Raw genomic sequence first — 14,460 nt, forward strand, 5'->3', positions numbered from 1 at the left:
TTAAAAAAAAAAAAGAAATCTGGGACTTCCCTGGTGGCGCAGTGGTTAAGACTCCGTGCTTCCAATGTAGGGGGCCCAGGTTCGATCCCTGGTCCAGGAACTAGATCCCACATGCATGCCACAGCTAAGAGTTCCCATGTCACAACTAAGACCCAACACAGCCAAATCAATAAATAAAATAAATAAATATTAAAACAAACAAAAAAAGAATACAGTGAGCATTAAAAAAAAAAAAAGAAAAGAAATCTAGGCTGCAGTTTCAAACTATCCTCCCAAAGGTACTTATCAACTACAAAGGGAAAGATGGTAACTCTACCATGGAGAAACCCATGGTGAATTATATCTCAGTAAAGCTGTTATTTAACAAAGTAATGCAGATGTGACCAGGGTCAGGCATAGGGTGGACTTCCAAGGTGCTGGCGATATTCCATTTCTCGATCTGGGTGGCAAGTCCAAGGGTGTTTGTAGTTTCTTTACCTGTAGATATGTGTTTTATATGCTTCCATATAAATATTTCACAATTCACAAGACAAAAGTGAAAAGAAAAAAAACAACAATAGAAAGTAAATTAAAAGCAGTTGGGGCTTCCCTGGTGGCGCAGTGGTTGAGAGTCCGCCTGCCGATGCAGGGGACGCGGGTTCATGCCCCGGTCCGGGAAGATCCCACATGCCGCGGAGCAGCTAGGCCCGTGAGCCATGGCCGCTGAGCCTGCGCGTCCGGAGCCTGTGCTCCGCAACGGGAGAGGCCACAACAGTGAGAGGCCCGCGTACCGCAAAAAAACAAAAACAAAACAAAACAGTTGGGTTTTGTTTCCAGAAAAGATAATTTAAAAAAAAAGAAACATATGTCAGAAGCAGGCCTATCAGCTGATTTGACTTCTTTGGGGGCACCCCCTCTCATCACTGGGACCTCAGCATGAAGTGTAGCTGCCCTGGATAGTGTGACTCGCTGGCCTCTGTCATACAAATGGGACCCCTGTCCATCCCATGATCCATCTACTACAGAAACCCATCTCCATAAAACAGAATTCTCAGGTGGAAAACTAAGACAGAAGCCACTAAAAATCCTCTTCTTAGTGCCAGGTAGCAAACACTTGGACCCAATCAACTAGCTTCCAAAGTTGTCTTTTTTATGTTATAACTTACTATCCAAAGGTGGAGCTAACGTTACACATACTGTTAAGTCTCATATTTTATGCTTTCATTTACCTAAAAAAGAATCTATCCTACTCTGCATGTAAAAGTAACCAGCTTTCTCATGTTGTCTCTGGAGTCAAGAGACAGTTGAAACTAACTCTTGAATAAGATCTACAATTTGGTTATATTCTCTCGGTATTTGGAAAAATGACTAGGATGTTATCTGTACACTGCAAAATAGTCTTTGTTTATGTATTTGATATTTATTCACTAAGTGTCAGGAAGCAACTTTCCCTAGAAGAAGGTATTTGAAATGATTTCTTCATCTTTGTTAAGAATTAAAAGGTAACATAAATAGAAGGATTTTTTTCGGGGGGAAGGATATAAAAACAAGTTAAATTTCAAAATTGAAGACCTACAATAATTTCATCAAAATAAGTTCCTAAAACTGAATGGTCATTTCTTCCCTAGGTCAATACTGGTGTGCACGTGTGCCTTAAAAACTGAATGTAATACTCATGTTAACAGCAGCATTATCGATAACAGCCAAGGGGTGGAAGCAACCCAAGTGTCCACTGACAGATAAATGGATAAACAAAATGTGCTCTATCCATACAATGGAATATTATTCAGCCTTCAAAAGGAAGGAAATTCTGACACAGGCTACAACATGGATGAATCCTGAAGTCATTAGGCTCAGTGAAATAAACCAGTCACAAAAAGACAAATACTGTAAGAACCCACTTAGATGAGTACTGGAGTAGTCAAATTCTTAGAGACAGAAAGTAGAACGGTGGATGCCAGGGGCTGGGGGGAGAGGAAAAGGAGGAGTTAGTATTTAATGAGGACAGAGTTTCAGTTTTGCAAGATGAAAAGAGTTCTGGAGACTGAGTGTAAAACACTGTCAATGTACTGAACTATATCCTTAAAATGGTTAAGATGATACCTTTTATGTTATGTGTATTTTGTCACATTTTTTAAAAAACTGAAAGTAAAAGATCGAGAAGATCACTTATTGAACTGAGCAGGGTGGTCACCTCTGGGGAGAGCCCGGAAGTAGGGAGACATGTATTATAAAAATGCTGTTTTTAAAAAATCCTTACGTAAAGCTGTCTGTAAAGCCTTAAAAGCATTTAAAAAGTATGAATATTTGGGCTTCCCTGGTGGCGCAGTGGTTAAGAATCTGCCTGCCAATGCAGGGGACACGGGTTCGAGCCCTGGTCTAGGAAGATCCCACATATGGCGGAGCAACTAAGCCCGTGAGCCACAACTACCGAGCCTGTACTCTAGAGCTCGCGTGCCACAACTATTGAAGCCCATGTGCCTAGAGCCTGTGCTGTGCAACAAGAGAAGCCACCGCAAGGAGAAGCCCATGCACCACAACGAAGAATAGCCCCGAGTCGTCTCAACTAGAGAAAGCCTGCGCACAGCAACGAAGACCCAACGCAGCCAAAAATAAATAAATTAAATACTTTTTTTTTTTTTTTTTTTGCAGTACGCGGGCCTCTCACTGCTGTGGCCTCTCCCGTTGCGGAGCACAGGGTCCGGATGCGCAGGCCCAGCCGCTCCGCGGCATGTGGGATCTTCCTGGACCGGGGCACGAACCCGTGTCCCCTGCATCGGCAGGCAGACTCTCAACCACTGCGCCACCAGGGAAGCCCTTAAATACTTTCTTTTAAAGTATGAATATTTATTCCCTAGTTTAGCTCTTTATAATCTGGGTTTTCTTTTACTCTCAGGTTGTTAAAAGCAGGCCACATCCACACCTAATCTGACGTTTCTAAAGCTGAACCATCGCGGCCTGACACCCAAAGGCTGACGCTCCATCCCTCTCCGTGCTTACTCTGATGTTTTTCTCATTTCCCACAAGCCCGTAACCACTCAGCAGACCACACCCTTCGTGCAGTTCATTAAAAAAAAAATTAAAACCATTATTCTATGAATTTCCTTAATTTTCCTACCTCTATATATTCTCCTCTATATATTTTATTTCCTTGCTGTGCTCAGCAGTAATCCCTTCTCTATTTTTAGAAAAAATTTAAATGCTTTTAATTAAAAAGTGAAACCATGTTCACTGGGGAAAATTCAAACAACATAGAAGAATATGAAGGAAGTACCTCCCCTCACTGATGCACCCCCAAGAGTTACCCCATCACAGGTTAAAATGCATTGTGCTCATGTATTTTTATGCACCTGTAAATATCAACATAAATGTACGCATATATTTTTATACACTATTACTTTTATCAGAAATGAAACCAGGGACTTCCCTGGTGGCGTGGTGGTTAAGATTTCGAGCTCCCAATGCAAGGGGCCCGGGTTCAATCCCTGGTCAGGGAATTAGATCCCACATGCATGCCGCAACTAAGAGTTCACATGCCACAACTAAGGAGCCAGTGAGCCATAACTAAGGAGGCTGCCTGCAGAAACTAAGACCCAGTGCAACCAAATAAATAAATAAATATTAAAAAAATAAAATAAAGAAATGAAACCAGACTCTACATTATATATAGGAACTTGGTTTTTTTTGGTAAACGATGTGGTCATAGATATATTTTCACCTCAGTGGATACAGCTCTACTTTATTTTTGGCTGAATACCAGTTCATAGTATAGACACACTATAATTTATTTAACAATTCCTGCCTGACATGTGGAAAACCCACACACATCTGGTGTCAAAAGTGAATCAGGAGGGAATTCCCTGGTGGCCCAGTGGTTAAGAATCTGCCTGCCAATGCAGGGGACACAGGTTTGAAACCTGGTCTGGGAAGATCCCACATGCTGTGGAGCAACTAAGCCCGTGTGCCACAACTACTGAGCCTGTGCTCTAGAGCCCGTGAGCCGCAACTACTAAGCCCGCGTGCCACAACTACTGAAGCCCGTGCTCTGCAACAAGAGAAGCCACCGCAGTGAGAAGTCTGCGCACTGCAATGAAGAGTAGCCCCTGCTCACCACAACTAGAGAAAGCCCGCATGCAGCAACAAAGACCCAACGCAGCCAAAAATAAATAAATAAAAAGTGAATCGGAAAAGAAAAAAGTGAATCAGGGGACTTCCCTGGTGGCACAGTGGTTAAAAACCGCCTGCCAATGTAGGGGACATGGGTTTGAGCCCTGGTCTGGGAAGATCCCACATGCTGTGGAGCAACTAAGCCAGTGCACCACAACTATTGAGCCCGCGTGCCACAACTACTGAAGCCCACGCACCTAGAGCCCGTGCTCCACAACAAGAGAAGCCACTGAAAGGAGAAGTCTGTGCACCACAATGAAGAGTAGCCCCCGCTCGCCACAACTAGAGAAAGCCGGAGCATAGCTAACGAAGACCCAACGCAGCCAAAAATAAAATAAATAAAAATTAATTAATTAATTAATTTTAAATATGTGAATCAGCATTGTAGTAGAATACTGAGAGCAGAGGAAACACAGGAGTATGTTTTTCCTTTACATGGACACTCCTAGAAGTGAAATAGCTGGGCGACAGCTGAAAATTTACTAAATATTGCCAAACTGAATGCCCAAAACAAAAACAGTTGTAGTACAATTATAAAGGAAGGAAGAAGGAAAGAAGATAGCAGGCAAAAGGCAAAAAATCCAATCTAATACACACACACACACACACACACACACACTCACTCGGAAAAGACGCCCACTCCTTCCATGGACTTCACATTGTGCTATGGACTCATGTCCCCCTTCCCCATTCATACGTTGAAGCCCAACTTCCAATGTGACTATAATTGGAGATGGGGCTTTTGGGAGGTAATTAGGGTTAGATAAGGTCATAAGGGTGGGCCCCTCAAGATGGGATTAGTGGCTTTATAAGAACAGAAATAGAGATATCAGTCTCTCTCTTTTTTTCTCTTTTTGGCCACACCGTGCGGCTTGCAGGATCTCAGCTCCCCAACCAGGGACTGAACCCGGGCCATAGTAGTGAAAGCCCGGAATCCTAACCACTAGGCAACCAGGGAACTCCCAGTCTCTTTCTGCCATGTGAGGACACAGTAAGAAGGCAGTCATTGCAAGCCAGGAAGAGGGCCTTCACCAGCAACCCAGTCTTCCAGCACCTCGATCTTGGATTTCTCAGCCTCCAGAACTGTGAGAAGTGAGTATGTGTTGTTTAAGCCACCCAGCCTGTGGTATTTTGTTACGGCAGCCTGGGCAGATGAATACAGGCTCCAAGGCAGTAGATACTGGGGTACTTGTGACCAACCGGTCTGGTTACACTGGGGCCTGGGCACAAACCAACCTGCAGACAAAACCCGTGCAGAGCATCCCACTTAAGTGGTAGCTGCCCCCAGGGGCTCCTCCTCCGTGTCCTCTGACTTAACTTCTCCCTTTCCCTCAACTCACACTGCCCACAACTTTTGAATCTGCACCATCCTTATTTTTTAATGCCGCTATCCAAGTTCAGGTACTTTTCATTCTTAACTAAAACTACGACCTCTTAACTGGTCTCTTTAATCTCCTCCCTTTCTGATCCACTCTACACTGTGAGTTGATTTAAAGAGCTAACTTTCTAAAATGGAAATCAAATCACAATAGTTGTCATTATTTGAATTCTGAAAATATTCCAGCAAGATGGATATTTTTTTAAACTTTTTTTAAAAAATTTTTTGGCTGCACCGTGTGGCTTGTGGGATCTTAGTTCCCTGACCAGGGATTGAACCCAGGCCTGCAGCAGTGAGAGCGTGGAGTCCTAACCACTGGACCACCGGGGAATTCCCAAGATGGGTTTTTTTGTTGTTGTTGTTGTTGTTGTTTTTTGCGGTATGCAGGCCTCTCACTGTTGTGGCCTCTCCCGTTGCGGAGCACAGGCTCCGGACGCACAGGCTCAGCGGCCATGGCTCACGGGCCCAGCCGCTCCGCGGCATGTGGGATCTTCCCGGACCGGGGCACGAACCCGTGTCCCCTGCATCGGCAGGCGGACTCCCAACCACTGCGCCACCAGGGAAGCCCCAAGATGGGTATTTTTATAGATGAGGAAACAGAGGCTCAGTGATGGCCGATACCTTAACCTACACCACAAAGCTAGTCAATGGCAAAGCCACTCATGACTACGACCTTCTCTACTACCACAGAAAAGGATAAGCTTCTCAGTACAATATTCACAGCCCTTCGAACACGGGCCCAGTTTGTCTTTCCAACCTCATCTCCCACCAACATCCCTCACGATCCAGTCCTTACAGACTACTTGCCATTCTGGAAGCCCGACGTGCACTTCTGCATCTTTGTGCTTCCTTGCAGCGCTTGTTAATTCTGCCTTAATGACCTTCCCAGTCTCCACCCAGGAAGTCCTGCTCATCACTCCAGGTTCCAGGACTCCTCTCTCAGAGCCAGTTCCCTGGGCGGAGGGCATCCCCACTCCCCTGCGCTTTCAGATTACTCTGGCCCTGTCTCTCTCGGAGAACTTACCACGACCCATCACAGTCAGGGGCAATCTGCCCACCCCACTCCGCCAGAGCTCCTCGGGGCAGGAGCCAAGTCCTTCTCGCCTTTGCATTCCCCGTTGTGAGCACAATATATGACTCACAGATATTTACTGAATGAATAAACGGCACCATGGCTAACACAAAGCTCTATAGGTGTAAAATCCTGCTTCATAAATGGATATATCGCCAAGTTCCTTTAACTAGCTTGCTCTCCCTGCCCATATGTGAATAAAAGGCTTCAGTTTATGGCAACTGGATTTAAGCACCACTTTGGGGTACATCTCTATGAGAGGAAGAAGGAAAGCCCACCTCTGTGCGCCTTGGTTCTTAACACCAGCTGTGCAGCCTGGCTGTAGGGAGCGTGAGGAAGAAGCGACAAAACACACAAGAGGTTGTGGAGTATTAGGGGCCCAACGAAAACTCAGCTGCTTCCTCTCAGATGACAGGAGAGATCTGAACTCCGGAGAGTCAAGAGAACACTTGATACCTGACAATCCTAAGGTCACTAAGCCTCCAGATAATTCAGAGTTTGAGCAGTAATTTACCTCAACAAAATAAGATCTAATGCAATAAAGGACCAAAAAAATCAGCACCAGCTCTTCTGCCACCTAAGAAAGGGAGGAATGGCCTTTACTCAACTGTGATGTACAAACACAACCATCTTATCTCCTCTATATAGGGACCAGGGCAGAAAGCCCTTCAGAAGCCCTGTTCACTACTTAAGACAGTTGCTTAAAAACCAGTGGGTATTCTCTCCACCCAGAACTATCAGTAACTGCAGAAATAACCAACCTGAAAGCCTAGTGAGTGCAGCTAACATTGCTCCATACCTCTTTGCATCCAGCAGTTGCAACACATTTTTCAAGCATGACATTCCTATAAAGTCAGAACTGCCTCCACTTTACAAGTGGGTAATTTGAGAGCCTGAGTGATGGACTTGCCAAGGTTGCAAAGAGTTTAAGGTACATAAAACTTCCAATCTTGATTCCAACCTCTCTTCAACCATCCTTCTACATATACACACACTCTGGTTCTTTAAATCTGACCTGAAGACTTGAAAATACATTTGACTTTGATGGATCATCCTAAGTGGGAGATCAGCTCCAGTAAAAACTACAGGCTGAGCGATAACTGAATGGTACTCATCTTAGTCTGATCGTTCAGAAATGACAGGAAAAACAAGACCCAGAAGCCAGGAAGTCTATGGCATTTATAATTTAATCTAATAATTTATTTCAACATATTTTGTCCCCATCTCTCTGGAAAGAGGTGCTGTTCCTGCCTGAAGCTGCTGGATGGCTTTATAAGGCTGTTTGCTTTCCTCTGCAACCTGACGCCCATTTACCGACACCGAGATACGTTACTAGAGAGTAGAGGTCAGCTCTGCAGAACTCAAGCGACCAGTCAACCTTCAATCGATGGGCCTTCCCCTAAACAAGCTGACCTGCGGTAACGGCAAACTCCCCAGGTCAGGTCAGCAGGTGGAATTACACACCAGCTATGGACTCTGTCAAGAGGCACTCAGGAGAACATGTCATGGCCATGCTGGCTACTTTCGGATGGTCTCTCCATATCTCACAAACCTCACTTGATGATCTACTTAGACAGACTCACAGACAGGACACGCACAGGGGTCCTGAGTGCACCTCACCCGACCAGCAGGAAAGGGCAGAGGACCCCAGGCTCTGGAGCTGGACTGCTGGGACCAAATCCTGATTTAGTCACTTCCAGGCTTTGCGATCTTTGTTTCAATTCTTTGTGTCTCTTTGTTCTTCATGTGTCAAATCAGGACCCTACTCGTTAGGGTGAGAACACAACGAGAGAACACGTACGGAGAGCTTAGCACAACCGGGCCTGGTAAACTGTAAGTGTTCAATAAATGTTAGCTATTATTATTATCAACTAAGAAAGGGGGAAAGCAAAGGGAAATGTGCTACATTTCTTCTGTTTTCTCTGCTTCTACCTCCCTCTTTGAAGTGACCCTGATTTCCTTCCTTAACATGAAATCATGATGTCTTTTGAGAACATTTGCTCTGTGCAACATGAAGCAGAGTTAATGATTACTTCATAAAAACAACAACAGAACGGCCAGTGTTGATACCCCTTTGGGAGAGCGCCTGCAAGTGAAGGTCAAGTCTGCTCTCCTGTGCTCCTGGAAGAGCTCATTCATTCACAGGCGCACAGAGAAGTGTAAGCAAGGCGGTTAAACGTTGCGAAGGTTCCTTAGCTGGCATAAACCTCAAAATGAACCTAGAGAAGCGTTCCCTTGTTTTAAAATCATCTTTGGGACTTCTCTGGTGGCGCAGTGGTTAAGAATCCGCCTGCCAATGCAGGCGACACGGGTTCGAGCCCTGGTCCGGGAAGATCCCACCTGCCGCAGAGCAGCTAAGCCCGTGCGCCACAACTACTGAGCCTGCGCTCTAGAGCCCCTGAGCCACAACTACTGAAGCCTGCGTGCCTAGAGCCCGAGCTCTGCAACAAGAGAAGCCACCGCAGTGAGACGCCCACATACCACAACGAAGAGCAGCCCCCGCTCACCGCCACGAGAGAAAGACCTCGTGCAGCAACAAAGACCCAAAGCAGCCAAAACTAAATAAATAACATAATCTTTATGGCCTGAAAAGGTGAAAAAACAAAACAACTACACTTTTTTAAAGTACATGAACTATTCTGACACCAGAGGAAAGCAAAAAGGGAGGAAGAAATGGACACAAACATCAAGTCCATGTGAGAAGAAAGGGCATTTTTCCAGGCATAAGCTGACTCTCGGTGAATGAGGAAGAGTACTTATCTGGCTCAATCAGAAAAAAAAGATCTTTCCACTCTAATGGCTAAGGTAGTAGCAGCAAAATCAGAGAACAGACATTTGGTAAGTGTGAGCTGTCAGAAGTGAATCTGAAGCAGAAAGGACTTGGTATTTTCTAAAGTACTACTGGACTAAGAATTAGAAGGTGTTGAAGAGGGGGACCGTCACCCCAGATAGAAAGGAAGAAAACAATGAAAACCATCACCACCAACAACAACTTTTTTTAATTAAAGCTCCAGATGGAAGATCATCACCAGATTAACCTTCCTAAAAAGCAAACAAACAAACAAACAAAATAATTTCTCCAGGGCACTTATCTGCCTAAAAACCCTCAGTGTTCCCCAGAGCCTACAGGAGAGAGTGGAAAACGTCTCGAGGTAATGGAGTCCCCACCTACCTTTCCAATCTTGTTTCGCCATCAGGAAAGGTCCACTCCCGCCAGACTGGCTTCCTTATTTGTTCCAGGGGAGGAACAAACCATGCTCATTTCAGCTTTGTATCCCCAGCGCCTATCACAGTACCTGGTACACAGTAGTTTCTCAGTAAATAGTTGCCGATTCAACAGAAACGTGAATGCTTTCAGGCCTGTGCTCTGCACCTCACTCCCGGGAGGCCCCTTTCCCACCCGCCTTGTGAAAACCCAGCCATCCTCCAAGGCCTTGTTCTCCACACCAGCACCGAAGCATCTGCCCTTGCTGCTCCCCTCCCCCACTCCCTATTCCTACAGAACCCCATCCCTTCAGACCCTGGGTGCTACTGAAACATTTCCCGTTCCTATGTTTTGTCTGCCCCACTAAACTAGGAGTTTCTGGAGAAAGGCAGGATATTTTGAAGCAACGAGAAGCAGTGGAAAGGTTATGGATCTCTGGCTAGGCAGATCTAGTTATGTGACTTTGGGAAAACTTTCCGTAAAGCACTTCGAACAGGGCCCAGAACACAGTAGGCACTTCATAAAGGCTGTTACCGCCGTTCATCTCTCGGAACCTCAGTTTTCTCGCAACCTCACTCCTCTCGCTTACAAAATGGGATTGATAATAAATCCTCTGTCAGGTGGGTCTTTGTGAAGATTAGGAATAATGCCTGAGGAGTCTCTAGGGCCTTCCTTAGCACACAGCAGCCACTCAATAGCCATATGGAAGCTATTATTACAACGCCTCAGGCTGGGTGCAGAGAAAGTGCTCCATAAACGTTTATGGAATGAGCTGAATGAATGGAGAGAGAGACAGTCTGATAGCAGGTCAGATATCAAGGGGAACTTTCTGAGTCATTCATTCAACAGATCTTTATTAAGGGCTTATCGTAATGTCCCAGGCTTTGTCCTGGGTGCTGGGATGCAGCAGTAGGACAGCCCTTGCCCTGTGAAATGTACCTTCTGATGGGGAAGGCAGATACTAAACAGGAGGAGACAGAGAAATAAACGCTTATATGGTATTAAGTGCGATGAAGAGGAACGAAAAGCAAGGTGAGGGCAAGCTAGGGGCTGGGCAAAGGCAGTCCGCAGAGGTGGCATTTAGGCAGAGCTTCAGATCCCTAGGAGAGCTGGGGTTTGTGAGCTGTCCTCGCCCGCAGGCAGACTCTGTACTTTTCCACGGGGCGGCCTCGAGTGCCGGGAGACCCTGATCCCTCAAAGAGGCTGCGGTCTGGCTCCCAGGGCCCCCTCTCAACTCAGACCAAGCTACAGACACTGCTGAACCAGCAATTACAAACTTATTTCGACAAGACCATTTGACTTGGGCCACTTAGCCCCGCGTGGATGTAAACGGATTACAATCATACCGCAACTGGTCTGTTCCCCAGAAAGTTCAGATCGCTGTTCTCTCCAAACAGGTAGCCTTCGGGATGAGTTGAATCAAACTTCTCTCCTCCCATAATGAAGTGGCTGGCGAAATAGCTTCCTAGAGGGCGAGAGACAGAAAAATCAAACAGAAACCAGTCAAAGTAAGCCAAGCGAGAAAGCTGATGCGGGAAAAAAAAAAAAAAAGGTTAACCCTTCAACAAACAATTAGAGCAGCTTCTAACCCTGGGAAATGTTCTTCTCTTGATTGGGGATAATGGCACAAAATGAACAAAATCATAGCAGTGAGAACCCAAGATACCAAATATAAAATAGATCACCGTATTCCTTGTGACATTCTTAATTGAATCTTTACCATGATCTGCCTATGATACCATGAAGCAAAAGACCAGAAGGCCCCACAATGCACATGAACATATAATGTATGAACATATCTATGTTATATGTATGTTAATGAACATATATATGTGTTTTGTTCCTGATTTTTTTCCTTACACTGGAAGCGGTTATTCTTTGTCCTCCACCTCTTCAGGAATCCTAACTGCAGGTACCAGCACGCATACACACATACGTTTCTTTGCCTAGATTTGTCATAAGCCAGCTCACACCTATACACAGAAGTCTCAGCACCTACCTACCTATGTGTATACGTCCATAACCCTCCACAGTGAAGGCTCTTTGTTTTTCATATTTGTTTCAAAATGATTGTTTAACAGGAAAATACAAATTTAAATAATACTGCCCCAGGCTTTACCTACCAACTACCACATAGATTATGTAGCTTAATTGGACAGGTTTAGTGCTATGAAAGATACAGACACATACACAAACCCTACTCTCAAATTCATTAGCAGTGCTGATGGCCAAGGTTACAGGGACATCAGTCACACAGGCTCTCTTTGCCCCACCTTGACCAGCCAGGAGGCAGGGATATTTTCAACTCTACACTAACCAGATGCAATCAGCAGTCAGGGTCAGAATCCCCATCTGCCTTATCCAGATAGAAGGAAGAACCGTGCCAGGACCTGATGGCACTAAGTCACCAAGGGAGGCTTAGGTAACACCGCACATTCCATCTGGGAACACTTTCCAAATCTGATGATTAAACGAATGCTTTTCATGTTGGATAAACAACAAGGTCCTACTGCATAGCAAAGGGACTATATTCAATACCCTGTAATAAACCATAGTGGAAAAGAATAGAAAAAGGAATGTATGTATATGTATAATTGAGTCACTTTGCTGTACAGCAGAAATGAACACTTTGTAAATCAACTATATTTCAATTAAAAAATGCTTTTTTTAAAAAAATAGATCTTTATTGGAGTATAATTGCTTCACAATACTGTTAGTTTCTGTTGCACAACAAAGCGAATCAGCCATATGCATACACGTGTCCCCACATCCCCTCCCTCTGGAGCCTCCCTCCCACCCTCCCTATCCCACCCCTCTAGGTCATCACAGAGCACAGAGCAGATCTCCCTGTGCTATGCGGCTGCTTCCCACCAGCCAACTATTTTACATTCAGTAGTGTATATATGTCAATGCTACTCTCACCCCAAGTCCTCAAGTCCATTCTCTATGCCTACCTCTTTATTCCTGCCCTGCAACTAGGTTCATCAGTACCATTTTTTTTTTTTTTTAGATTCCATCTATATGCGTTAGCATACGGTATTTTTTTTTTTCTCTTTCTGACTTACTTCACTCTGTATGACATACTCTAGGTCCATCCACCTCACTACAAGTAACTCAATTTCATTTCTTTTTATGGCTGAGTAATATTCCATTGTATATATGTGCCACATCTTCTTTATCCATTCATCTGTTGATGGACACTTAGGTTGGTTCCATGTCCTGGCTATTGTAAACAGTGCTGCAATGAACATTGTGGTACATGACTCTGTTTGAATTACGGTTTTCTCTGGGTATATGCCCAGTAGTGGGGTTGATGGGTCATATGGTAGTTCTATTTTTCTTTTTTTAAGGAACCTCCATACTGTTCTCCATAGTGGCTGTATCAATTTACGTTCCTGCCAACAGTGCAGAAGGGTTCCCTTTTCACCACACCCCTTCCAGCAAAAAAAAATGCTTCTTAAGCCACATTTCTATAATCTAATTCCCCCACAAAGGCAAGCTGTTCAAAGTGAACGACTCCTACCATAACATACTTTATCGATGCTCTCATACACCCCAGTTCTTGGATTAATACAAAGAACTGATGAATCGGCAACAGTCTTCTTTACGTGTTATACGGCTCGGGTAAGTGTTTCAATGTTTTAGGTATACAGCAAACTCTAAAAAAAAATGAGATTCAGCACTTTCAGCCTGTGAAGAAGCCACAGCGAGGAAGACAGAGAAGAATGTTCTAACAGAAGAACGGAACCAAATGTTCATTTTTTGGATTTTCTACACATGGAGCTGCTTTAGTCTAGAAACACTTATTAAACAAAACCACGTGGATAAAATCACTCGCCACAAAGTGAGGCAGTTCTTTCATTAACTAACAGGCAGGAAAACATTATTTGAAAGTAACAGCTGCCAAAACCAAAGCAATCACTGAGGAACCCTTGAAAGTTACCCATCAGAACGAAAACACACAGGGCAGCCATCTGCAGTGATACAACAGTGCGATTCATCATTTAGGAAAGCTTAGTTATCAATTATTTATGTCTAGCACTTACTAGCCCTATTTTCCACGTGCATAATTTATAGAGAGGGGAGGTGCCTCGTTGCCATAAGCAGAGGCAGCCATCTCAAAGAATCTGTCATTTACTGTTGAACCTTAGTAAAATATATTTTTTATACATTAGACATTATACATTTATTACACATTAGGTGACATTAGAAAAGGGAAAGATGTTTACATTGATGGATGGATGGCTTGCCCAAATCATGAATAAAGAACCGGGAGAAGCAGGTTTGGTGTCTGGAGTGGTACAGGTTGAGTTCAATGTGGGACACGTTGAGTTTCCAGTACCTGGGAGCAGTCAGGTGAGGGATGTGGGGACAATGAAATCCACGGAGATTTGATCCTAGCAAGAGAAGAGCACTAATGGCTTCAGGGTTAAAGTGTTAAAGATGATGGTGTTCTAGTGGAAATGCCACTTTTGGGAGGAGCTGTGACATTAAAAGAAATTATCCAGAAAGCAGTGCAGAGCTAACTGTAGCCTTGCCTGGCATTAGAAATCAAGAGCACACATATACCAAGACCTAAAATTAAGGTCAATAATCCACAAATGAAAAGGGGATTTTTCATTTCAGGAGAAGCGTCAATGCCAAGTTCCTGGGAAAAGC

The 14,460-nt window shown here is 44.5% G+C and overlaps 1 protein-coding gene across 5 annotated transcripts in view; it reads right to left on the bottom strand.

Moving 5' to 3' along the window:
• The window catches only part of RNF157 (ring finger protein 157), a gene marked incomplete at its 3' end in the record, with an annotated part of 79,735 nt that overhangs the window by 45,747 nt on the left and 19,528 nt on the right, over positions 1-14,460 (bottom strand). For 4 of the 5 annotated variants that reach the window (XM_082860163.1, XM_082860159.1, XM_082860160.1 and 1 more), the window contains exon 2: positions 11,148-11,266. In XM_082860163.1, coding sequence (XP_082716289.1) covers positions 11,148-11,266 — 119 coding nt within the window. The remainder of the gene's footprint in view (positions 1-11,147; positions 11,267-14,460) is intronic. The other variant, XM_082860162.1, reaches the window with a different exon arrangement.

The sequence above is a fragment of the Leucopleurus acutus genome (genome assembly GCF_964270905.1).
Source record: "Leucopleurus acutus genome assembly, chromosome: 19".
Classification (NCBI taxonomy): Eukaryota; Metazoa; Chordata; class Mammalia; order Artiodactyla; family Delphinidae; genus Leucopleurus; species Leucopleurus acutus.